The 26,691-nt window shown below is 46.4% G+C and overlaps 1 protein-coding gene across 9 annotated transcripts in view; it reads left to right on the top strand.

Annotated features, from left to right (window-relative positions):
* CSPP1 (centrosome and spindle pole associated protein 1) overlaps positions 1-26,691 on the top strand; it is a 328,816-nt gene that overhangs the window by 28,663 nt on the left and 273,462 nt on the right. For 6 of the 9 annotated variants that reach the window (XM_033933355.1, XM_033933354.1, XM_033933356.1 and 3 more), the window contains exon 4: positions 15,888-15,991. The exons of the other annotated variants lie outside the window; for them this stretch is intronic. In XM_033933355.1, coding sequence (XP_033789246.1) covers positions 15,888-15,991 — 104 coding nt within the window. The remainder of the gene's footprint in view (positions 1-15,887; positions 15,992-26,691) is intronic. 9 annotated transcript variants of the gene reach the window in all.

Raw genomic sequence — 26,691 nt, 5'->3', positions numbered from 1 at the left:
ACTAAGCACCATTTATAGAATTCCTCGGTAAATGTGCAGTTAACACCTGAAAACAGGCTATTGCACAACCATGTTAATTGGTTTTGTTAAATTGTGCGTTCTGAATTTGTCAGGGTTTTCTGTCAGTGGGGGGGAGAGGAGAGTGCTCATGGAAGCATTAGTCAGCTAGTGTGTTACATTTAACTGCATGCCAAATGACTAGCATATAGTTAATTCAGGAGCACTTAAGCACCTCCTGTGTTAATTCTTATCTGGTACAACGGAATAATGGAAAATTAATGCACTACCTGCAATAAAAGAAGTATTGGGAACATCCACAGCATTCAGTATCTCCTCCATTCTCTAAGAGATCCCACATGCCTGTCCCACGCCTCTTCTTGATGCAGCATTAGTTTTGAATTTGCCATGCATTAAAATGCCCAGAACGTAACACACATTCTGTTACATCCTCTCCAGATTCTGTACGATAGATGTTCAATCCGAATCCGCGAACTGGGTCTTGCAGATGTTACACTCAAAGCTTTCTGCACCTCCCACATAGCAGTGTATAGTACCCCCTTCAATTTTTTCCTTTTACAAGTGAATCATGGAGAGGTGTTTCTGATCTGCTCTGCTTTATTGTTCTCTCTCTTTTTTTTTTTTTTTTTTTAACGTAAATTTGCTTTTTTTTCGGTAGCTTCGGTACCCTGAAACCCCTTATTTAAAGGATCTCTGCATGAGAAAGGAATGCAGCGCCTGTGGAGCCGGACTGCAGCTTCACAGAGCAAGCCTTCTGGGTCCTTTCCATCATCAGGGAGGGATACTCTCTTCAATTCCATCAAGTTCCTCCGGAACATCCTCCAAGAGAGTATCCTTCCAATCCCTCCCAGACCGCCCTTCTTCTTCAGGCAGCTCAAACTCTACTTCAGCTTCGAGCTGTCGAGTCCATTCCTCTGGCTCAGCAGAACAAGGGTTTTTACTCCTGGTACTTCCTTGTTCCGAAGAAGATGGGCGATCTGCGACCTATTTTGGATCTCAGGGTGCTCAACAAATTCCTAGTCAGAGAAAAATTTCACACGTTGACCCTGGCATCTCTTTATCCCCTCCTCGAGCAGAACGACTGGTTATGCTCTTTGGATCTCAGGGAAGGCCTACACACACATTCCCATCCATCCGGCCTCCCGTCAGTACCTCAGATTTCGGGTGGGGACTCTACATTTTCCATTCAGAGTACTTCCTTTCGGTCTGGCCTCCTCACTCAGTCTTCACCAAGTGCCTGGTTGTGGTGGCTGCTGCTCTCAGGAACCATGGTCTTCAAGTAGTTCCATACCTCGATGACTGGCTCATCAAAGACTCCACGTCTCAAGGCGTTGTCGTAGCGACCCAACGGACTATCTGGTTCCTGCAAAGTCTGTCCTGTCGAAATCAACTTTCCCAAATCCCATCTACAGCCGTCTTGGACTCTTCAATTCATCGGGGCCGTTCTGGACACGATCCAACTCAGAGCATTCCTTCCTCAACAACGTCTGGAAGCTCTTCTCCAGCTTTGTCATGCAGTGTCCTCTCGCCCTTCCATTTCGGCGAGACACATGATGGTTCTTCTGGGTCACATGGCTTCCACAGCACAAGTGACTCCTTTTGCCAGACTTCACCTGAGAATTCCTCAGTGGACCCTGGCATCTCAATGGACGCAGGTTTCCGACCCTCTGACTCGACACATCCAGGTCACTCCTGCTCTGACACAGTCTCTTCACTGGTAGATGCTCTTTTCCAATCTATCCAGAGGCTTACTTTTTCACACGCCTCCCCATCAGAAGGTTCTCACGACCGATTCTTCAACTTATGCTTGGGGGGCTCATCTAGATGGTCTCCATACTCAAGGCTATTGGACCAGTACAGATCGTCAGTGTCACATCAATCTACTGGAACTCAGGGCGATTTTTCAATGCTCTCAGTGCTTTTCAGCATCTACTTTACAACCGTGTAGTCCTCATTCGAACGGACAATCAGGTCGCAATGTATTATGTCAACAAACAAGGCAGCACGGGATCTGCCTCTCTCTGTCAAGAAGCTCTGAAAGTTTGGGATTGGGCAATTCGCTACAACACCTTCCTCAAAGCTGTCTACATTCAGGGGGTGGACAATGCCTTAGCGGAAAACTTGAGTCATCTTCTACAGCCTCACGAATGGACTCTCCATTCCACGCCCCTTCATCAATCTTCTCTCAGTGGGGAATGTCTCAGATAGACCTCTTTGCAGCCCCCCACAACTACAAACTGCCTCAGTTCTGCTCCAGGATCTACACTCCTCATCGCCTTGAGGCAGATGCTTTTCTTCTGGACTGGACGAATCTCTTTCTATATGCATTTCCTCCATTCCCTCTCATTCAAAAGACGCTGGTTAAGCTGAAGACCGACCATGCCACCATGATTCTGGTTGCTCCTCGGTGGCCCAGACAACCCTGGTACTCCCTTCTTCAACTCAGCAGCAGGGAGCCATATCTTCTACCAGTTTTTCCCTCTCTGCTTACGCAGCATCAGGGATCTCTCCTTCATCCCAACCTGCAGTCTCTACACCTGACAGCTTGGTTCCTCTCAACATAACTCCTCTCCAGTTTTCTCAATCTGTGAGAGATGTTTTGGAAGCTTCACGAAAGCCTACTACTAGACAATGCTATCACCAGAAATGGACTAGATTTTCTACTTGGTGTTTTTCTCATCATAAGGAGCCTCAACATTCCTCCTTATCTTCAGTTTTGGACTATCTGTTGCACCTTTCTCATTCTGGCCTCAAGTCTACATCTGAGTGCAATTGCTGCTTTCTATCATCCTATTGAAGGGAAACCTCTCTCTGCTCATCCTGTGGTTTCCAGATTTATGAAAGGACTTTTCAATGTCAAACATCCTCTCAAACCGCCTCCTGTGGTTTGGGACCTCAATATTGTTCTTACTCAGCTGATGAAACCTCCATTTGAACTAATGGACAAAGCTCATCTGAAGTATCTCACTTGGAAAGTGGTATTTCTCATTGGTCTCACTTCCGCTAGACGAGTCAGTGAGCTCCAAGCATTAGTTGCGGATCCACCTTTTACAGTGTTCCATCATGACAAGGTGGTTCTTCGCACTCATCCGAAATTCCTTTCTAAAGTGGTCTCTGAATTTCATCTCAACCAATCCATTGTTCTTCCAGTGTTATTTCCAAAGCCTCATTCTCATCCTGGAGAATCAGCTCTTCATACTCTGGACTGTAAACATGCTTTGGCTTTCTATTGGGAACACACCAAACCACACAGAACTGCTCCTCAACTTTTTGTCTCCTTTTATCCAAACAAGTTGGGACGTCCTATTTCTAAGCGTACCATCTCCAACTGGATGGCGGCTTGTATCTCTTTCTGCTATGCCCAGGCTGGATTACCCCTTCACAGTAAAGTCACAGCCCATAAGGTCATAGCAATGGCAGCTTCTGTAGCTTTCCTCACATCTACTCCTATTGAGGAAATTTGTAGAGCTGCTATCTGGTCTTCGGTTCATACCTTCACTTCTCACTATTGTCTGGATACTTTCTCCAGACGGGATGGACAGTTTGGCCAAACAGTATTGCAAAATTTATTCTCCTAAGTTGCCAACTCTCCCACCATCCCACTTTGGTTAGCTTGGAGGTCACCCACTTGTGAGAATACCTGCCTGCTTGTCCTGGAATAAAGCACAGTTACTTACCGTAACAATTGTTATCCAGAGACAGGAGGCAGCTATTCTCACATCCCACCCACCTCCCCGGGTTGGCCTCTCTGATAGCTATCTGAACTGAGGAGATGCGCCCTGCACTGGGCGGGAAGGCACTCACGCATGCTTGGTGCGGGCGACTCGAAACTTAGAGTTTCTTCAAGCAAGTCTGCTTGTGAGGCGTCCGCATTGAGGCTCCGTCGGATGACGTCACCCACTTATGAGAATAGCTGCCTGCTGTCCCTGGATAAAAACTGTTATGGTAAGTAACTGTGCTATCTCTTTCCTATGGCACCTGAATTTCAGCAGCTGTTTGAACAGCCCAAAGTGGACTCTGAAATGGCTTGGGCCGTAAGCGCACAGCCCTCACTACTGAAGGAGGAGTGATGCCAAAAGATTCACAAGATTGCAGGGTGGACATGGTATTAAAGAAATAATTTGAGGTGGTGTGTCTGGGCCTCAAGGCAGTGATATCAGCCTCTTTTCCTGCACGTGCCTGTCACATGAGACTGTGTCAGGTGCCCTCAGCGGAGGAGGACACTTGGCCCAAGCTGGTGCTGAAAGGAGTAGATTATGTGGCAGACCCCTTGTATGATCTTAGGCAAAGTCTCAGCATATGCAGTTGCTGCTCGCAGGATGCTTTGGATTCATAAGTGGGCTGGTTTTCAACCTCTAAATCCACGTTAAGCAGGCTGCCCTTCAAAGGACAGATGCTTTTCGGCAAATGACTTTAGGACCTAGTGGCCAGTGTGGCGGATCGCTGCCCTAAGTCTCTCCCAGACAACAGACCTCGCCGTCCCCCTGGGGGGAGTCAAAGTAATTTTCGTCCCTCATTCAGGTCCCGCCAAGGTAACACGAGTTCCTCCACTCAGAGACCTTACCAGGGGTACAGACCTGTAATCCAGACAGCAATCTGGATCTCGCACTGGTTCTTCCTCTAAGAAGTCCCAATGATGCCAGAATAATGGGTGCTGGCCATTGTTTATTTAGATTTCTATCCCTTCCTCCCTTGAGCTCAGAAAGGGTTACAAAGGAACATTCACAGTAGATTACAGTAGATACATTTAGTCAGAATATATTAGACATTCATGGCACATTACAGTTATATTAGAAGTTCATGATACATTACATAGGGGGGTCATGGAACTGCGCATAGTCGTGGTAGCATAGGACATAAGAACATAAGAATTGCCGTTGCTGGGTCAGACTAGGGGTCCATCATGCCCAGCAGTCCGCTCACGCGGTGGCCCTTAGATCAAAGACCAGTGCCCTATTTGAGTTTAGCCTTACCTGCGTACGTTCTGGTTCAGCAGGAACTTGTCTAACCTTGTCTTGAATCTCTGGAGGGTGCTTTCCCCTGCAACAGCCTCCGGAAGAGCATTCCAGATTTCTGTCACTTTCTGGGTGAAGAAGAACTTCCTTATGTTTGTATGGAATCTATCCCCTTTTAACTTTAGAGAGTGCCCTCTCGTTCTCTCCACCTTGGAGAGGGTGAACAATCTTTTTCTCTACTAAGTCTAGTCCCTTCATTATTTTGAATGTTTCTATCATGTCCCCTCTCAATCTCCTCTTTTCAAGGGAGAAGAGGCCCAGTTTCTCTAGCCTCTCATTGTACGGCAACTCCTCCAGTCCCTTAACCGTTTTTGTCACTCTTCTCTGGACCCTTTCGAATAGTACTATGTCCTTTTTTCATGTACGGTGACCAGTGTTGGACGCAGTATTCCAGGTTGGGGGCGCACCATGGCCCGGTACAGCGGCATGATAACCTTCTCCGATCTGTTTGTGATCCCCTTCTTGATCATTCCTAGCATTCTGTTTGTCTTTTTCACCGCCGGTACACATTGCACGGACGGCTTCATTTACTTGTCTACAAGTGCTCCCAAGTTTCATTCGTGGGGGATCTCTCCGAATACTGCACCAGACATCCTGTATTCGTGTATAAGACTTTTGTTACCACCTTGCACTTATCCACATTGAACCTCATTTGCCATTTCGCGGCCCATTCCTCGAACGTGTTTGTCTGGTTGTAGGTCTTCGTAATCCTTCTGTTTATTCACTATTCTGAATAACTTTTTATCGTCCACAGACTTAATCACCTTGCTCATTGTACCAATTTCCAGGTCGTTTGTAAATATGTTGAAGAGCACAGGCCCGGGCACTGAACCCTATGGCACTCTACTCATGACGCTTTTCCAGTCCGAGTATTGTCCATTTACCCCCACTCTGTTTCCTATCCGCCAACCTGTTTTTAATCCACTTGAAGATATCACCCTCGATTTCATGGCTCACAATTTTTTGAAGTTGTCGTTCATGCGGGACCTTGTCAAACGGTTTCTGAAAATCCAGATATACAATGTCGACCAGATCACCCTTGTCTATCTGCTTGTTTACTCCCTCGAAGAAGTGCAATAAGTTTTTCAAGCAAGATCTTCCTTTGCTGAATCCATGCTGGCTTGTCCTCATCAGATTGTGTCCGTCAAGGTGATCAATGATGCGGTCCTTTATCAGCGCCTCTACCATCTTTCCCAGTACCGAAGTCAGAGTCGCCGGTTTGTAGTTTCCTGGATCTTCCCCTCAAAACTTTCTTGAAGATCGGCGTAACTTTTGCCACTTTCCAGTCTTCCGGAATCCTTCCTGATTTGATCGACAGATTGGCTATTAGTTGAAGCAGTTCAGTTATAACCCCTTTCAGTTCCTTGATTACCCTCAGATAGATTACATCCGGTCCCGGGGATTTATCATTTTTAAGCCTATCAATCTGTCTGAATACCTCTTCTAGATTGACCGTTGACCCTGTCATTTTCCCGTCTTCGTTTCCTATGTATAGCCTGTCGACTTCGGTATATTGGCTATATCCTCTTCGGTAAATACAGACACAAAAAATGTGTTCTGTTTGTCGGCGATGGCTTTGTCCTCCTTTAGTATTCCCTTTATTCCATGGTCATCTAACGGCCCCACTGCTTCCTTCGTGGGTCGTTTCCCCTTAATATATCAAAAGAGCAGTTTAAAATTTTTTGCCTCCTTGGCTATATTTTCTTCATAGTTTCTTTTGATCCCTCTCACCGCCTTATGGCACTTGCTTTGATGTTGTTTGTACTTTTCCAGTTTTCATCTGTTTTCGTCCTTTTCCATTCCTTAAACGAAGTCTTCTTGTCTCTGATCGCTACCTTCACCGCTACAGTGAGCCCCGCTGATTCCTTGTTCTTTTTCCTCTTGGAACCCTTTTTGATACGCGGTATATATAGATTTTGCGCCTCAGTGACTGTGTCCTTAAAAAGGCACTGTGCTTGCTTTAGCGTTTTTATAGTGCTTTTCCTCTTCCTAATCTTCTTCCCCACCATGACTCTCATCCTTTCATAGTTTCCTTTTCAGAAGTTCAATGCCGTGGCCGTCGTTCTGGATCGATGTTTTGTTCTTGTGTCCAGATTGAAGTGGATCATATAGTGATCACTGTTTCCCAGCATCCCTTCAACTTCTATACCTTGTGCCAGTCCTCTTAGTCCGTTTAGAATTAAGTCCAGAATTGCATTTCTTCTTGTATTTTCCTTGACAAGTTGTTCCAGGAAGCAGCTGCCTACAGCATCCAGGAACTTGGTCTCCCTACTGCAGCTAGAGGTGCCTAGGTTCCAATATATCACCGGATAATTGAAGATCCCATGATAACTGGGTTGCCTCCTTTACAGTTGTGTTTAATCTCGTCCGTCATTTCTCCATCAGTCTCTTCGGACTGCCCTGTTGGTCAGTAGTAAATGCCGATCTTTGTCTTTGTTCCATTTGTTCCCACTAATTTGGCTCATAGAGACTCTACCTTATTCTTCATTTCTGGCATGTTCTCTCAGATAGACTCAATTCCCTCTTTGATGTATAGGGCAATACCCCCACCTTTTTGTCCTATTCTGTCTCTGTGGTATAGCTTGTATCCCGGTATAACAGTGTCCCAGATGTTTTCCTCGTTACACCATGTTTCTGTGATGCCAATGATGTCTAGGTTATCTTTTTGTGCCATAGCTTCCAATTCCCCATCTTATTCCTTAGGCTCCTTGCATTCGTGTACATACACTTAAGTTTACAGCCTGTTTCTTTCTTTCATTTCCTTCACTCTTCTGTCTCCCTCTCTTCCGACCCTTTCGATCTGTCAGGATTTCTATCTTGCCTATGATCCGGTAAGTCTTTCCTGCAATCTTCTTGCATGGTATCCTCTGGGAATACATTTTCCTGAACCATCGACTTGGTCGACTGTCGGCTTTCCCCTACTTCTTCTTAGTTTAAAAACTTCTCAATTTCGCTTGATGTTGCTTGCAAGTAGCCTCGTTCTCTCTCCGCTGAGGTGGAGTCCATCCTTCCTATATAGCTTGCTCTTCCCCCAGAATGTCGTCCAGTTGCGCATGAAGTGGAATCCTTCTTCCTCACACCAGTGCCTCATCCATGCGTTGACTGCTTGCAGCTCTGTCTGCCTCTTCCTGTTGGTCCTGGGTACTGGCAAGATGTCCGAGAATGCTACCCTTGGTGTTCCGGTCTTCAGCTTCCTTCCTAACATCCAGAACCGGTCTTTCAGTGTTTCCCTGCTGTAGTTTCTGTTGCTCATATCGTTTGTTCCAACGTAGATCACCACCGTATCTTCCTCTTCTGCGCTGTTGATGATCCTGTCAATGCGACTCACTATATCTTCTACCTTGGCTCCTGGTAGGCAGGTCACCAGCCAATTCTTTCTTTCTCCCGCTATGTGGCTGTCAACTTGTCGGATGATGGATTCCCCCACGATGATTGCTGTCTTTTCTATCTTCTGTTGTCTCTCTAGCCACAGGTCTGTGTCCTTGGTGCACTTCCATCTTTCCTGATCCTGGCATGGACTTGCACTGGATTCATCTTCCTGTGGGTTCCCTCTGCTGTATCCAGGTCTCACTGCTGTGTCATCTATTCCTTCCTTGTGGTTGTCCTCCGGGTGGTCATATCTGTCACAGGAGGTGTTTCCTTCTGGAAGAAGAGAAAAAGGGTACTGCTTGCTGGAGGTAGTTCTGGTGAAAAGAGAGGCTTTTACTGCTCTTCGGAAGCTCATCAGTGAATTCAACGATGTTATCTGAGCAGGCTGTTGGTTCCATAGGCGTGGGATAAAAAGGCTATAGGAGCGCTTGTGGGCTGTTTCCATCTGAAGAGATCTCCCTAGGGGGATGCATAGCCGCCTTTCTGCCTCGGAGCGGACGGGGGCAGACATGGGTGTATTGTTGAAGTTTGGAGGTGATTTAGGCTGGAGTGGTGAGATGCAGATGTTTGTGAGCTATTATTAGGGCCTTGAATGTGCAACGTTTGTTCAGTAGCCAGTGTTCTGCTTGGAGGGCTGGGGAAGTGGGTTTGCGATAATTGAGGTTGCATAGGAGGCGGATTGACAAGTTTTAAACCTGCTGGAGGCGTTTGAGTTCTTTGGCAGTTGCTCCATTAAATATGGATTTGCAGTAGTCCATCCTGGAGAGTACATAGGTGTAGAAAAGTTGAGCTAGGTCAGGTTTGGAGATGTAGAGTTTGATCCTTCTTAGCTGGCGGGACACAAGAGAATTCTTTTTGTCTCCCCCTGGATTTGTTTCTGAATTCTCCAACCGGAAAGCCAGAAAGAGACCAGGATCCGAGCAACACTTCAGCCCAAGCCGTAGAGCCGGTCCCTGATGACGTTTCAGGTTCATGGAAATACTCCTTATACTTCATCGTGCTCAAGAAAGACACATAGGATTGGACACCCATTCTAGATCTCAAAGCATAGAAACATAGAAATAGACGGCAGATAAGGGCCCACGGCCCATCTAGTCTGCCCACCTTAATGTCCCTCCCCTACCTTTGCCCTGTGAAGAGATCCCATGTGCCGATCCCATTTGGCCTTAAAATCAGGCACGCTGCTGGCCTCGATCACCTGTAGTGGAAGACTATTCCAGCGATCAACCACTCTTTCAGTGAAAAAGAATTTCCTGGTGTCACCTCGTAGTTTCCCGCCCCTGATTTTCAACGGATGCCCTCTTGTTGTCGTGGGACCCTTGAAAAAGAAGATATCTTCCTCCGCCTCGATGCGGCCCGTAAGATACTTGAACGTCTTGATCATGTCCCCCCTCTCTCTGCGCTCCTCGAGCGAGTATAGCTGTAATTTGTCAAGCCTTTTTTCGTATGGTAGATCCTTGAGTCCCGAGACCATCCGGGTGGCCATTCTTTGCACCGACTCCAGTCTCAGCACATCCTTGCGATAATGCGGCCTCCAGAATTGCACACAGTATTCCAGGTGGGGCCTCACCATGGATCTATACAATGGCATAATGACTTCCGCCTTACGACTGATGAAACTCCTTCGTATGCAGCCCATGATTTGTCTTGCCTTGGACGAAGCCTGCTCCACTTGATTGGCAGACTTCATGTCCTCACTGACGATTACCCCCAAGTCTCGTTCTGCTACCGTTTTTGCTAGGATCTCGCCATTAAGGGTATAAGACTTGCATGGATTCTGGCTGCCCAGGTGCATAACTTTGCATTTTTTGGCATTGAAGTTGAGTTGCCATGTCCTAGACCATCGCTCCAGTAGGAGTAGGTCGTGCATCATGTTGTCGGGCACTGAATCTTTGTCTGTTGTGCATTTGCCCACTACATTACTCAGTTTGGCGTCATCGGCGAATAATGTTATTTTACCTCGAAGCCCTTCTGCCAAGTCTCTTATAAAGATGTTGAATAGGATTGGGTCCAAGACTGAGCCCTGTGGTACTCCACTAATCACCTCCGTCATTTCGGAGGGGGTGCCGTTCACCACCACCCTTTGGAGCCTACCTCCAAGCCAGCTCCCAACCCATTTCGTCAATGTGTTACCTAATCCTATAGAACTCATCTTGCTCAGTAACCTGCGGTGTGGTACGCTATCGAATGCTTTGCTAAAGTCCAGGTACACGATGTCCAGGGACTCCCCAATATTCAGCTTCCCCGTTACCCAGTCAAAGAAGCTGATCAGGATGGATTGGCAGGATCTCCCCTTAGTAAATCCATGTTGTCGGGGATCCCGTAGATTCTCTTCATCCAGGATCTTATCTAATTGGTGTTTGATTAGAGTTTCCATTAGTTTGCTCACTATCGATGTTAGACTCACTGGTCTGTAGTTTGCTGTCTCCATCTTTGAGCCTTTCTTGTGGAGTGGAATGACGTTAGCCGTCCTCCAGTCCAACGGGACGCTGCCTGTACTAAGGGAGAGGTTGAAGAGCGCGGACAGTGGCTCCGCCAAGACATCACTCAGCTCCCTAAGCACCCTGGGGTGCAGGTTGTCCGGCCCCATTGCTTTGTTAACCTTGAGCTTTGACAGCTCACCGTAGACACTGCTGGGCGTAAACTCAAAGTTACTAAACGGGTCAACTGAGCCAACCCTTGTCTGTAGCTGAGGGCCGAGCCCTGGCGCTTCTCGGGTGAAGACTGAGCAGAAGTATTCATTTAATAGTTGGGCTTTTTCCGAATCCTTTTCCACATAGTCTCCGTCTGGTTTCCTAAGACGTACAATCCCGCCTGAGTTTTTTCTTCTATCACTGATATACCTGAAGAAGGATTTATCTCCCTTCTGGATGTTCTTTGCTAGAGACTCCTCCATGAGGAATTTAGCCTCCCTGACTGCTGTTTTGACGGCTTTTGATTTGGCCAGGTAGTCTGCTCTAGAGTCCTGCTTCCCTGATTGTTTGTAAGAGATGAATGCTTTTTTCTTCTCCTTGATCAGGTCTGAGATCTCCGCAGTAAACCACTGTGGCTTATTGTTCCTTCGCCGTTTACTTTCTGATTTTACATAGCGGTTTGTTGCTTCTTGTATGGTTGCTTTCAAAGTCGACCACATGTCTTCCACGTTATCGGTTTCTTCTTGGCTTTGTAGCGCCTGGTGAACGAAGTCTCCCATTTCTTTGAAATTTGTGTCCTTGAATTTGAGGACTTTGGTTAGTGTAGTAGATTTAGTGAAACCTTTCCTGATATTGAACCATACCATGTTGTGGTCACTGGAGGCCAATGTGTCGCCCACCGAGACCTCTGTGACACTTTCTCCATTGGTAAGTATCAGGTCCAGTATTGCCTGATCCCTTGTCGGTTCCAACACCAGTTGCCTGAGGCTTGCTCCTTTCATAGAGTTTAATAGCCTCCTGCTGCTGCCGGAAGCAGAGGTAAGTGTAACCCAATCCACATCAGGCATGTTGAAGTCACCTAGCAATACTGTGTCCCCACGCAAGGTGATATTTTCTATATCTTCGATTATTTCCATATCCAGGTCATCCTGTTGTCTTGGGGGTCTGTAAATTACGCCAAGATACAAGCATTTGTCCTTCCCTCTGGCCAAATTAACCCAAAGGGATTCCCCAGTATACTGGACATCTGAGATTCTCGTGACCTTAATGTCATCTTTAGTATATAATGCTACACCCCCTCCCTTCCTACCCTCTCTGTCCCGGCGAAGCAAGTTGTAACCCGGTATGACCATGTCCCACCCGTGGGAGTCTGTGAGCCAGGTTTCGGATATCGCCACCACATCCAGGTCAGCATTCCTTATTTCTGTTTCCAATTCCAGGATCTTGTTTCCTAAACTGTGTGCGTTGACGTACATAGCCCTCCATGTTATATTTTTGTTATGTCTCAGTGGGGATATTCCTGTTTGAGCTATTTGAACACCTTTAGCATTGTTTGTGTTATTTGTGCTTTCCTGAGGCTCAGAACCACAATGTGTACTCCCCATATACCCAGAACTACAGTGTGTACTCCCCCTAGACCCGGAATTACAATGTGACCCATAAATATGATGTGACCCTACTCCCGACTCAAAAGTGTGTGCACTCACCCCTGACCCAGAATTTCGGTGACTACTTTCCTCAGCCTCAAAAATGTATTGGCATTTTAGTTCGCCTGGTATGTTGTTTGTGCTTGTACCCTCCCCCGACTTACCTAGTTTAAAGCCCTAGTTTAAAGCAGTCGATGCATTTCTAAAGATTCCATGGTTTCACATGGAAACAGCCCGATCAGTGATTGTGACAATGGCTCTAGCATCTCTGGATTTGAAGCCTATCTCCATATTCCTATCTTCTATCTTTTACCAAAGTCATGATGGTGGTGGTGGCAGCTGCTCAGTTCAACAGAATGGGAGTACAAGTACACTCCTATTTTGATGACTGGCTGATCAGAGCCCCATCCAAGCTGGTGTGCCAGCTAATGCTCACTCAGACCTTGGAATATCTGGGCATTCAGTTTGACATGGCACAGGGCTGTTTTTTTCTTCCCGAGCCACACTCGGTCATTGCAATCCCTGATCTGAGTCAGGGATTTCCTAGCACTTCCAAGCTCAACTGCCTGGCATTACCTTCAGGTGCTATGCTCCATGGCGGCCTCCCTGGAAGTTGTTCCCTGGGACAGGGTGCACATGCGACTGTTATAGGGTCCCTCCTGTCTCGGTGGTCCCCTCAGTGTCACTGTTTCTGGACAGGGGCAGCAAGGATCAGCTTACGCTGGTTGCTTCAGGGAGCGTCCTTGTTATAGGGTCCCTCCTGTCTCGGTGGTCCCCTCAGTGTCACTGTTTCTGGACATGGGCAGCAAGGATCAGCTTACGCTGGTTGATTCAGGGAGCGTCCTTGTCGAATGATATACTGCTTTGGATCTTAGATGAGATCTTAGGTGACTCTCTTTTCATCTGGGGAGCTCATTGCAGGAACTTCTTCATCCAGGGCTGGTGGTCAAAAGGAGTGGTCCATAAATTGCCTAGAACTTTGAGCCATTCGGCTAGCATTAAGGGCTCTGGAAAGGGACCTGGAAGGGAAAGCAGGAAGAGCCTTTTCCGACAATGCCACTGCAGTGTCATATGTGAAACAGCAGGGGGGGGCACTAGTAGTGTTCCATTGTGTTTAGATGCACAGATACTATTCTGGTGGGTGGACGTGCACCTTCAGGCTCTCTCCATGGCACACGTGGCTGGTGTAGACAATATGCAAGCAGACTTTCTCAATCGAAAGGTCCTGGACCCAGAAGAGTGGTTCCTTTTGCAACGAGCCTTCCGGCTCATTGTGTGTCTTCGTGGCAGACCACCTATGGACTTGATGACTTCATCCAAGAGCTTGAAAGTCAAGTGCTTTTTCATTTGAAGAACAGAGCCAGGAAGCGTAGGGCTAGATGTGCTAGTTCAGCCCTGGCCAACTCAGGAGCTCCTTTACATTTTCCAGCCTTGGCCCATGGTGGGCCGGGTCATCCGCAGGATCACGACTCATCCAGGCCTAGTGATTTTAGTGGCCCTGGCCTGGCCTCACCATCCTTGGTATTCAGATCTTGTTCGACTTCAGTAGGAAAAGGGTCTCAAGTTCCTTCTTCATTGCGGTCTTCTCAGCCAGGGTCCTTTTCCTATGGAGAACCCCCAGCACTTTGGTCTTATGGCATGGCTTTTGAGCACAAGGCCCTAGTTCAAAGAGGCTATTCAGACATAGTCGCTGCCACTGTCTTGTGGGCTAAAAAGCCCTCTACTATGGTGGCCCAAGCTAAGGCTTTTCAACAGTGGTGTTGAGAGAGACCAGGTGGAACCACTGTGAGCTCCCATTTTGTGGTCCTTGCCTTCTTCAGGCTGGTCTGGAAAAAGGGCTGGCGGTGGCTTCCTCAAGTTCAAGTGGCAAGTCTCTAAAGTTTCCGGGTGCACAATGGTTCTTTTTCGCTTACAGCTGATCTGGACGTAACCAGATTTCTGAGAGGTGCGCTCCATTTAAGACCCCCCACTGCCTCATCCCTTTCCAACGTGGAGCCTCAACAGTTTTGAAGGGCCCTACTAAAGCTTCATATGAGCCACTGAAAGATTCATTCTTATTGGACCTCATGGTCAAAACAGTGTTCCTGGTGGCAGTCATCTCCATGAGACGTATTTTGGAATTGCACACGTTATCTTGTAGGGAGCCCTTTCTCAGCATCAGGTGTAGCCCTCCATGCTGTTCTTCCTTTCTTCCAAAAGTTGTTTCTGATTTCCATGCTCATCTGCCTGCTTTTCAACCCACTAGGTCGGATAAGCAAAATATGATATTACAGAAACTGGATGTGCAAAGAGTCTTACTTTACTACTTAGAAAGGACCAATGATTTTCATCTTTCTAACCATTTGTTCAGGCATGGTAAGCCAGCATCGAAGGTCTCTATTGCCAGATGGATTCGCATGGCCATCTCATCAACATATATCACCTGTGGAAAGCAACAACGGTTTCTCTCAGGTCGCACTCAACTAGGAGTGTCACACCTTCATGGGCTGAGTCTTGGTCAGTCCCTCCAGCTGAAATTTGTAGGACAGATACTTGGTCCTCTCTCCATATTTTTTGATGAGGTTTTACAGAGTGGATGTGGTGGCTTGATCGGATGCCGCCTTTGGGGCCTCGTTGTTGCGAGCAGGCTCTTCTGTCTCACCCTAGACATTGCTATTGGTTTGGTATGTCACCTGAGGAGATGTAAGAGAATGGAAGATTAGGTTCCTACCTTGTTAATCTTCTTTCTTTTAATTTTCTCAGGAGTCTGTAAGGCCTGCCCCTGTTTTCGTCAGTTACGCCTGCCTTTCTGACTGATATTTCTCGCTTCCAGGCCTGAAATTCTTTTCCTATCAGCCAGATGGCCATGTATAAGATTGTCCTGTATATGCTAGTGCATTATTTAGCCTCAGACTCTTTTGATATTAATGCTTGTACACAGCAGGTAGGTTATTGCTGCTATGTTTTGTATGTTTTACTGTTTATTACTATTTGTTCTTTTATAAGCTGCAGAACAGAACTGAATGATGGCGAGGAAGTTCCCCATACCCCTTCTTGTTTGTGTTTTATTCCAGTAGTGATTAATTTGCTTTGGCACAAAACTGAAAGGGGCACTGTACTCCACTGGCAGTGTGGGAGGTGCTGAAAGCTGTGAGTATTGCACTTCTGCAAGACCTGGTTCATGGGTTTGGATTGAACACCTAACGTACCTCCTGAGAAAGATTAACAGAAAGAAGATTAACAAGGTAAGAACCTAATCTTCCATTAAACCATTTTGAAGTAGTAGTCTACAACTATTGAAGTAGAAATAGAAGTCTGGTTAAATAACTGTAGCCAATATTTGGTTTGAAAATAAGAAATCTCTTGTAATTAATATAGAGATCCACATTGCATACTTTATTATTATTTTAATATAATATGAGCAAGAGCTATATTAACCTTTTCAGAAGAAGATAATGACACGGGTTTACCACTTGGAGAAGAATATGAGAGGAAAAAACATAAGCTGAAAGAGGAACTTCGTCAGGATTACAGAAGATACTTGAGTGAGGTAAAACTAGCTCCTAACCATGGTCGTCCCATGAAAATGGGATCAGGTTTCTGATATCCTGTTTTTAGTGCTTCCTAAATGCATCTGTTAATACTGTTACCAGTTTTAAAAACAGGTTTAATATTGCAGTTTGCAAATTTCTGTGCCCAACATCAGTCTCGGAGGCAAAAGATGATGATTTATTTATTTTTTATCCCAGATAGTGTTTACATGTGACTTGTATTTGCCAGTCCTAATTTTAATAAGCATGATCTTAAATGAATGAGTGTTTCAGATAAACTGGTTGTGATCCCTAAGAATATGGATTAGGAGGGTTAATTTTGGTTCACCCTCAGTGGGAGTATTATGAGCTTTCTGTTACTACTGAAACTAGCACTGGCCATTCAGTTAAAACTGAATTGTAATTGATCATTCCAGAGCTCTCTGTTTGTTACAGGGTGCAGTATAAGATTTGTACCCTTGCATATAAAGCCTTGCATCGGGGTACTCCATCCTATCTGTTGGCTCTTGTTATTGCCTGCAACTCAAGCCACTGTTTGTTTATCCAGCAAGCTCCAGTTTTTCATTCCTCCTACCATGCTTGGTTAGGCACCATTAGTCATGATGATTTTGTTGTTGTTTTTTCATAGCACCAACTCTTTAGAGCAGGGGTGTCAAAGTCCCTCCTCGAGGGCTGCAATCCAGTCGGGTTTTCAGGATTTCCCCAATGAATATGCAAGAGATCTATTAGCATGCAATGAAAGCAGTGCATGCAAATAGATCTCATGCATATTCATTGGGGAAATCCTGAAAACTCGACTGGACTGCGGCCCTCGAGGAGGGACTTTGACACCCCTGCTCTAGAGCTTTGTTATCTCCATTCTGCTCCATGATCTCTTTCCTGAAGTTCAATGTTGTGCTTAAGACTTTTCTTCTCAGCCAAGTTTGCACAATGGGAGCACAGGATCCTTGGGGAACCCTTTCCTAGCTCCCCCTAGGTATTTCTGCTTCTGTGTCTTCCCCTCCTTCCTTCTTAAGAAATGGCATTCCGTTCCATTTAATTTTTTTTTTCATTTAGCCTGTAAACCACTGATATACAGTATTCCCAGGGAAAGACAGTTTAGAATGTCCTAATAAATATAAACTTTACAATTTTATCCCCTATTCGGAGTAAAATCTTTTCTGATGTCTCAAAGTAAGTAAAGAACACTTGCTGGAGATCAGACCTGGAGAGGATTTAAGGAATGTTTCTTCATGGTAAGTGTTTATTACCAAGGATCCTGCAAATGAGACTTATTGTCCTCCTGCCACATGTCTGTAGTTTTGGGAATGTCATTTTCTAACAGGGTACATATTTTTAAAGACAAAAAACCAAGGGAATAATGTAATCCATTTACACCTCCTCCAAGTCAGGTATAATTATATACATAGGCATGTAATTTATAAATAACACACACAAGTGCTGATCCTGCCCCTGCTATGCCCATTTTTGTTCTCTGTATAATAGGTGACGTGTTCTTGCGCACCTACTGCGATACAAACCACAGATTTCTGCAATAAAAAATGTAGCTCCTATTTCTGTCAGAACACCCCATGCAATCTCTGCAGCAGAAAGCGTGCAGAGTTTGAAAAACCTATGGTTGAAAAGTGATACAAGCCCTCTTCCTTCAGCAGTCTTCAAAAGTCATGGTGTGGTTGCAGTGACTTTTGAGGACTGCTTGAGTAATTCTGACATTTCTGTGACACAAGGTTGCATAACTCAAAAGATAAGAAAGCTAAGATCCATCAGAAAATTCTTCTAAATGGGAGCTTTCCAAATTTTAGTGCAAGTCCTAATCCTATCTTGACTAGGCTATTATAACGTAACACTAGTTCTTTGCCCTAAAACATTGCTATCGCGTCTACAACTAGTTCAAAATGCAATAGTAAGACTTATATATGGGCTATGGAAATCTGAACACCTACAGCCCTACTATATTTAACTACATTGGCTTCCCATAACTGCAAGGATCAAGTTTAAATTAGTCATCACTGCCTTTAAGATCCTGACGGAAATGCTCACAACTGCCTAACAGAGTTGGCCACCCTACTCCAACAGATATTCCACCAAAAATCGTTTCTACTTAAAATTTCCAGCATGCAACAATATATAAAGTCTACCAGGCAAATTACCTCTTCCATCCAATATGAATTAGCAAAATGTTGGAACCAACTACCATTTACACTATGATCTATTGACCACTATTTCAGGTTTAGAAAATTTTTAAAATCATTTCTGTACCAAGACAGGGATCCAGAATTTTATTATGTATGGAAATTTGTGAGCCAGTGTGTGTGTGTATGTATGTATGTATATATGTATATATGTATGTATGTATGTGTGTGTGTGTTTGTGTATATATTTATCCCAGGACAAGCAGGCAGCATATTCTCAACAGTGGGTGACATCGCCGACGGAGCCCCGCAGCAGACAGCCTTGAAAGCAGACTTGTTTGAAGATCTTTGTAAGAGCTTCCGAGTGCTGCACTGCGCATGCGTGAGTGCCTTCCCGCCCGAGTTAGGGCACGTGTCTTCTGTGAGATACCTCAGTTCAAAGTTTTCCGTGGAGCCGAGAAGTCCTCTTCACTTCAGCTCTGCAACCTTAGTTGTCTTCTCTCACCGCGGCTTTCTTATTTTGTTAGTCGCTGTGTTCACGTTTCTTTTAATCTTTCTTTTCTTAAAAAAAACCAAAAAATAAAAACCTTTTTATTTTTTTTTACTTTCTTACGGCCAGGGGCTTTTTGGCCTAGGACTGGCCGCTTACCTTGTTCATTACGTCGGCCTTTATTTTTTCTATGTCCCGGCCTCATACCGGGTTCAAAAAGTGTAGCCAGTGTGCCAAGGCCATCTCATAGCCGATCCTCATAGTCTGTGTATTGCTTGCCTGGGTCCTGAACATTGCCCCGACGCCTGTTCGCGCTGTGCTACCCTTCAACCTCGAGCCCTTCGCAGAAGCCGTGCCAAGCTTCTTCAACTATTTGATCCCATGGAACCATCTGCTGAGAGGGTCTCGACCTCAGCTTCCGGGATGGCCTCAACTTCCAAGACCTTGACCCCGACACCCTCATCTGCCTCCACTAAGGCCTCGACCTCGACACCTCCGGTCTCGAAGGCCTCGTCGGCAGTTCCTCAGAAGTCTTCCTCGGTGGGTAAGTCTCCTATCTCTCTTTCAGGTACCACTCCTAAGAAGCCTCCAGAGTCTCAGGCATCCCAGGCCGTGTCCGCGGTCCTGCCAGCCTCTTCGAGACCTCTAGCTAAGCGTGCCTCCAAGCATCGGGAATACTCATCCTCAAGGTTGCCCTCCTTGGAGCGCACTGCTACACCTTCGAGACCTGATCCTTTTGTCTTGGTGCCCATGTTCGAGGACATGTTGAAAGCCATTCTGACCACTCAAATTTCCTCGGTCATGGCTCAGCTCCTCCCGGCCTCGAACCTGCTTCCTATGAGCCAGCCTGAGCAGCAGTCTGAGACCCCTGTGGAAGCACCTCGAGGAAAGCCTCGGAAGTCTCGACGTTTCTCGTCCAGCAACTCTACATCTACTCCTCGGACACAGTCTTCTCAGCCTCGATCGAGGCATCGCTCGAGGCATTCGAGGCATCTCACTTCTAAGCTCAGTCAGGAGACTTTTCTACAGCAGAAACCCTCTCCTCATCCGGATACAGAGTCTTCTATGCCTTGTTTATCAAAGGCTACCAAGACTTCTACTAAATCTAAACATAAGTCTCGCAAGGCTATTACACCGGCTGCTTCTCCTCACAGTCCATCGAGGTCGAAGACTCCTCCATCGAGATTGACTCCGAGGGAGCCTTCTCCACCTGCCTCGACCCACTCTGTTCCTCAAACTTCACCATCGAGGTCTTTGAAGCGCAAGCACTCTCTAACTCCTCCTGTTGCGGGTAGTGGAGCTTCTTCAATTACCGTGCGCCTGGATTCTAAGCCTCCTTCTCAGTATCCCAGAGAGGCTTCTCCTTCCTATTTGGTGGTTCCTAAGTCTCGCACTCCTTCTGTTGAAAGTGCCTCGACCTCGAAGTCTGCCTCTTTTGCCAGATTTGTCTTTGACATGGGGAAAGCTCTTCAGCTGGATCTCCACTCTGATTCCAAGTACACTCCTGAATACTTGGCCGACATGGAGCTGCCTCATCCACCCAAGGAGTCATTGAGACTTCCTATGACTCCAGTATTGAAACAGACTTTCTTAAGGAAAATGGAAACTCCTTATTCCATTACAGCCATTCCATCCAAGCTGGAATCCAGGTATCGCACAGTACCTTGCAAAGGCTTCAAGAAATCACAATTGTCCCACCAGTCTTTGGTTGTGGAATCTTCTTTAAAGAAAGCTCATCCATCTAAGCTTTACGCTGCGGTCCCTCCAGGCAGGGAGGGCCGTACCATGGACAAGTTTGGCCGTAGATTATACCAGAATTCCATGATGGCTAACAGAATTCTCAATTATAATTACATTTTCATGGCTTATTTTAATAATTTCCTCAAATTGATGCCAAAGTTCTATCTGGCTCTTGAGAAATAAAGTCTTCCTGAAATTAAACATATCATCAAAACTCTGTCTCAACTTCGACTCTTCATGCTGCAAACCACATACGATGCTTTTGAACTCTCTTCTAGAATTTCTGCCTTTGCAGTAGCCATGCGCCGTCTCGCCTGGCTCCGCATTGTTGATATGGATCCCAATCTGCAGGACCGTCTAGCGAACTTGCCTTGCCAGGGGAATGAACTCTTTGATAATTCTATTGAAGCCGCTACAAAGCGCCTCTCTGAATATGAGCGCTCTTTTGCTTCCTTGATTTGGCCAAAGCCTAAGTCTCCTGCTTGCCCATACAAGCAACCACCACGTTGTTATCCTCAAAAAATGACACCAGCTTTCTCCAGGCCTCCGCCTAGAAGGCCTCCACAGCAACAACGATAGCAGAAGGCTCGGACTCCTGCTGTGACTAAACCTGCTCCGTCTTTTTGACATTCCCAGTCTGAGCATGCCAAACTCCCTGTATCAGAATTCTCTTCTGCCCATAGGAGGTCGTCTTCACCACTTTTATCACCAGTGGGAGATGATCACCTCAGATCTCTGGGTTCTCAACATCCTTCGGGAGGGATACTCACTTCACTTTCTTCAGGTGCCTCCAGATCGCCCTCCAAGAGAGTGTCCTTCCAATTCGTCGCAACTTCCCCTTCTTTTTCAGGAAGCTCAGACTCTTCTTCACCTTCGAGCTGTCGGAAGAGGTTCCTCTGAACCAACGAGACATGGGCTTTTATTCTCGTTATTTTCTAATTCCAAAGAAGATGGGGGATTTGCGACCCATTCTGGACCTCAGAGCCCTCAACAAATTTCTAGTTAAAGAGAAGTTTCGGATGCTTTCTTTACCAACTCTGTATTCCCTGATGAATCAGGGAGATTGGCTATGCTCTCTGGATCTCAAAGAGGCTTACACTCGTATCCCGATTCATCCAGCCTCTCGTAAGTATTTAAGATTTCAGGTGGGGAATCTTCATCTCCAATACAGAGTTCTTCCATTCGGACTCGCCTCATCCCCCAGAGTCTTCACGAAGTGTCTGATGGTGGTGGCTGCAGCCCTCCATACCCAGGGTCTTCAAGTTTTTCCGTACCTAGACGACTGGCTCAGCAAAGCCCCTTCTCAACAAGGGGTTATTGCAGTGACCCAACAGACTATTATTTTCCTCCAAAGTCTGGGGTTTGAAGTCAACTTTCCAAAATCCCAGTTGACCCCCATCTCAGTCTCTCCAGTTCATTGGGGCCACTCTAGACACTGTCCAGCTCAGAGCGTTTCTACCTCCACCATGTCGGGATACCCTCATTCACCTTAGCCATCAAGTGTCTCATCTCACATCAATTTCAGCAAGACAAATGATGGTTCTTCTCGGTCACATGACTTCTACAGTTCACGTGACACCTTTTGCCAGGGTCCACCTTCGCATACCTCAGTGGACCCTGGCATCTCAGTGGCAACAAGCTACCGACCCGCTTTCTCAACACATTACAGTAACTCCTTTGTTGAAGCAGTCTCTCCACTGGTGGATGCTCTCTTCCAATCTTTCCAGAGGTTTGCTGTTCCACAATCTTTCTCATCAGAAGGTTCTCACAAAAGACTCTTCAACCTACGCATGGGGAGCCCATCAATACGGTCTCCAAAGTCATTGGTCTCCTGCGGACCGTCTTTGTCACATCAATCTGTTGGAACTCAACGATTTTCAATGCCCTCAAAGCTTTTCAACACCTTCTTCACGACAAGGTAGTCCTTGTCCGGACGGACAACCAAGTCGCTATGTACTGTGTCAACAAACAGGAAGGGACGGGATCGCACTCCTTTGTCAAGAAGCTCTGAAGCTGTGGGATTGGGCAATCCATCACAACATCTTTCTCAGAGCTGTCTACATTCAAGGTCAGCACAACTGTCTGGCGAACAAGTTGAGTCGTCTTCTGGAACCACATGAATGGACACTCAATTCTTCGCCTCTACGTCAAGTGTTTGCTTGATGGGGGACTCCTCAAATAGACCTCTTTGCCTCTCACTCAACAACAAGCTGCCTCAATTCTGCTCCCGAATATACTCTCCCCAGCGTCTCGAGGCAGATGCTTTCCTACTGGATTGGACAGGTCAGTTTCTCTATGCCTTCCCTCTGATTCTCAAGACTCTTGTCAAACTCAAGACAGAACATGCCACCATGATTCTGATAGCTCCTCGGTGGCCCAGACAACTGTGGTACTCCCTTCTACTTCAACTCAGCACCTCTACGTCTACCGGTTTTTCCTTCTCTGCTTACTCAGAGTCAAGGTTCCTTGCTACATCCCAACCTGCAGTCTCTACACTTAACAGCTTGGTACCTTTCCACTTAACAGACTCTCTACAATTTTCTCAGTCTGTACAGGATATTTTGGTAGCTTCCAGAAAGCCGTCCACTAGGCAGTGTTACGACCAGAAATGGACTAGATTTTCTGCTTGGTGTTCCACTCGCCATATGGAGCCAATGCTTACCTCCTTGGCATCTGTTTTGGATTATTTACTTCACTTATCACAGTCTGGCCTCCAGTCTACATCTATCTGAATCCATCTCAGTGCGATTGCTGCTTTTCATCAGCCTCTTGATGGGAAACCCCTGTTTGCACACCCTGTGGTTTCCAGCTTTATGAAAGGACTTTTTAATGTTCATCCACCGCTCAAACCACCTCCAGTGGTCTGGGATCTCAATGTTGTCCTGGCTTAATTGATGAAGCCTCCATTTGAACCAATTGATAAGGCTCATCTCAAGTACCTTACTTGGAAAGTAGTTTTCCTGATTGCCTTCACATCTGCTCGACGAGTCAGTGAGTTACAAGCTTTGGTTGCGGATCCACCTTTCACAGTTTTCCACCATGACAAGGTGGTCCTCCGCACTCATCCTAAATTCTTACCTAAAGTTGTTTCAGAATTTCACAATAATCAATCTTTTGTTCTTCCAGTGTTTTTTCCAAAGCCTCATTCTCACCCTGGAGAAGTGGTGCTCCATACTTTGGATTGTAAACGTGCCTTGGCTTTCTACTTGCAACTCACTCAACCTCACAGAATAACCCCACAACTTTTCATGTCCTTCGATCCAAATAAGTTGGGGCATCCTGTCTCAAAGAGAACCATATCCAACTGGATGGCTGCTTGCATCTCTTTCTGCTCTGCTCAGGCTGGTCTCCCTCTGCAGGATTGAGTCAGGGGCACAGAGTTTGAGCAATGGCGGCGTCTGTAGCTTTCCTCAGATCAACTCCTATTGAGGAAATCTGCAAGGCTGCCACTTGGTCCTCGGTTCATACTTTCACCTCTCATTACTGTCTGGATGCTTTCTCCAGAAGGGATGGCCATTTTGGCCAATCTGTTTTGCAAAATCTCTTTTCTTAAATTGCCAACTCTCCCTCCATCCCATTATGCTTAGCTTGGAGGTCACCCACTGTTGAGAATATGCTGCCTGCTTGTCCTGGGATAAAGCACAGTTACTTACCATAACAGTTGTTATCCAGGGACAACAGGCAGATATTCTCACAACCCACCCTCCTCCCCTGGTTGGCTTCTTAGCTAGGTATCTGAACTGAGATACCTCACAGGAGACGCGTGCCTTAACTCGGGCGGGAAGGCACTCGCGCATGCGCAGTGCAGCACTCGGAAGCTCTTACAAAGATCTTCAAGCAAGTCTGCTTTCGAGGCTGTCCGCTTAGGGGCTCCGTCGGTGACGTCGCCCACTGTTGAGAATATCTTCCTGCTTATCCCTGGATAACAACTGTTACGGTAAGTAACTGTGCTAGAGAGAGAGAGATAGTCAAACCTCAGTTTGCGAATAACCCGGTTTGCGAGTGTTTTGCAAGACGAGCAAAACTCTAGCAAAACTTGTCTCGCAAACCGAGTGTTGACTCGATTTGCGAGCACCCCCCCTGAGAACCGGCATTGCTCCTACCCGCTCACAAAGGCCCGCCGCGCAAACCGGCACCCCCCGCCCGAACAACTTGAAACTTATTCCCGTCTGGCACCGGCACACAGCCCACAGGACGTGCCAGTGCCGCTTGAAGAACTTCTGCCTCTGCCGGGCCTTGAGCTTGCATCTGCGCATGCTCAAGGCCTTCTAATTCTCCCTCTCATTGAGGGAGACACACACACGCATCCCATTTGCTCTTAAATTCTTGCACGCTGTTTGCCTCGATCACCTGCACCGGGAGCTCGTTCCAAGGATTAACCACTCTCTCGGTGAAGAAATATTTCTTGGCGACGCCAGGAAATATTTCTTCACCGAGAGAGTGGTTGATCCTTGGAACAGCTCCCGGTGCAGGTGATCGAGGCAAACAGTGTGCAAGAATTTAAGAGCAAATGGGATGCCCATGTGGGATCTCTTAGAGGGTTAAGCCAAGGGAACCTGTCACCGGGAGTGGGATCCCTAGGATAGTAGACTTGGGGGTGGGTCAGTAGAGTGGGCAGACCTGATGGGCTATGGCCCTTATCTGTCGTCATCTTCTATGTTTCTATGTTTATATATACATACCGCCTATCAACAGTTATCTAAGCAATTTACAATTAGGCATGATTTTGGACATATGGTTTCTTGTGAACAAAATTTGATGGGGATAGCTTCATTATTATAAGAGCCACAGAAGGCTAAACTTTGAACTTTTTTGAGCACGGTCCATTTTTTCGGCCCACTGAGGCTTTTTACACCTCAGCTTTCAAAAAATTAGTTCCCTTGAATAGATCGTAAAAGGTTAAGAACATAAGAATTGCAGCTGCTGGGTCAGATCAATGGTCCATCGTGCCCAGCAGTCCGCTCACGCGGTGGCCCTCCGGTCAAAGACCAGCACCCTAACTGCGTACGTTCTGGTTCAGCAGAAACTTGTCCAACTTTGTCTTGAATCCCGGAGGGTGTTTTCCCCTATGACAGACTCCGGAAGAGTGTTCCAGTTTTCTACCACTCTCTGGGTGAAGAAGAACTTCCTCATGTTCATACGGAATCTATCCCCTTTCAATTTTAGATAGTTCCCTCTCATTCTCCCTACCTTGGAGAGGGTGAACAACCTGTCCTTATCTACTAAGTCTGTTCCCTTCAGTACCTTGAATGTTTCGATCATGTCCCCTCTCAATCTCCTCTGTTCGAGGGAGAAAAGGCCCAGTTTCTCACTGTATGGCAACTCCTCCAGCCCCTTAACTGTCATAGGTGCTCTTCTCTGAACCCTTTTGAGTAGTACCGTGTCCTTCATGCACGGGGACCAGTGCTGGTCGCAGTACTCCAGGTGAGGGCGCACCATGGCCCGGTACAGCGGCATGATAACCTTTTCCAATCTGTTCATGATCCCCTTCTTTATCATTCCTAGCATTCTGTTTGCCCTTTTCACCGCCGCCGCACATTGCTTGGACGGCTTCATCGGCTTGTCGATCATAACTCCCAAGTCTCTCCAAGTACCGCCCCGGACATCCTGTATTCATGCATGAGATTTTTGTTACCTGCATGCATCACTTTACACTTATCCACGTTGAACCTCATCTGCTATGTTGATGCCTATTCCTTGAGCCTGATTATGTCACGTTGCAGATCTTCGCAATCACCATGTGTCTTCACTACTCTGAATAACTTTGTATCGTCCGCAAATTTAATCACCTCGCTCGTCGTACTAATGTCCAGATCGTTTATAAAGATGTTGAAGAGCATGGGTCTAAGCACCAAGCCCTGCAGCACCCCACTGGTGACGCTCTTCCAGTCTGAGTATTGTCCATTTATCCCCACTCTCTGTTTCCTATGCTCCAGCCAGAATTTAATCCACATGAGTATTTCACCATCGATTGCAATTTTCCGAAGTAGTCGTTCATGTGGAACCTTGTCAAATGCCTTCTGAAAATCCAGATATACAATGTTGACCGGGTCGTCCTTGTCTATCTATCTGTTTACTCCCTCAAAGAAGTGCAGCAAGTTCGTCAAACACGATCTGCCTTTGCTAAAACCGTGTTGACTGGTCCTAATCAGCCTGTGTCAGTCAAGATGAACAATGATGCGGTCCTTTATCAGCAACTCTACCATCTTTCCCGGTACCGAGGTCAGACTCACCGGTCTGTAGTTTCCCGGATCTCCCTTCGAATCTTTCTTGAAGATCGGCATAACATTTGCCACCTTCCAGTCTTCCGGAATCTTTCCCAATTTGATCAACAGAT

The sequence above is a fragment of the Geotrypetes seraphini genome, chromosome 2 (assembly GCF_902459505.1).
Source record: "Geotrypetes seraphini chromosome 2, aGeoSer1.1, whole genome shotgun sequence".
NCBI classification, from domain to species: Eukaryota; Metazoa; Chordata; class Amphibia; order Gymnophiona; family Dermophiidae; genus Geotrypetes; species Geotrypetes seraphini.
This window is presented reverse-complemented; position numbering and strand designations above follow the sequence as displayed.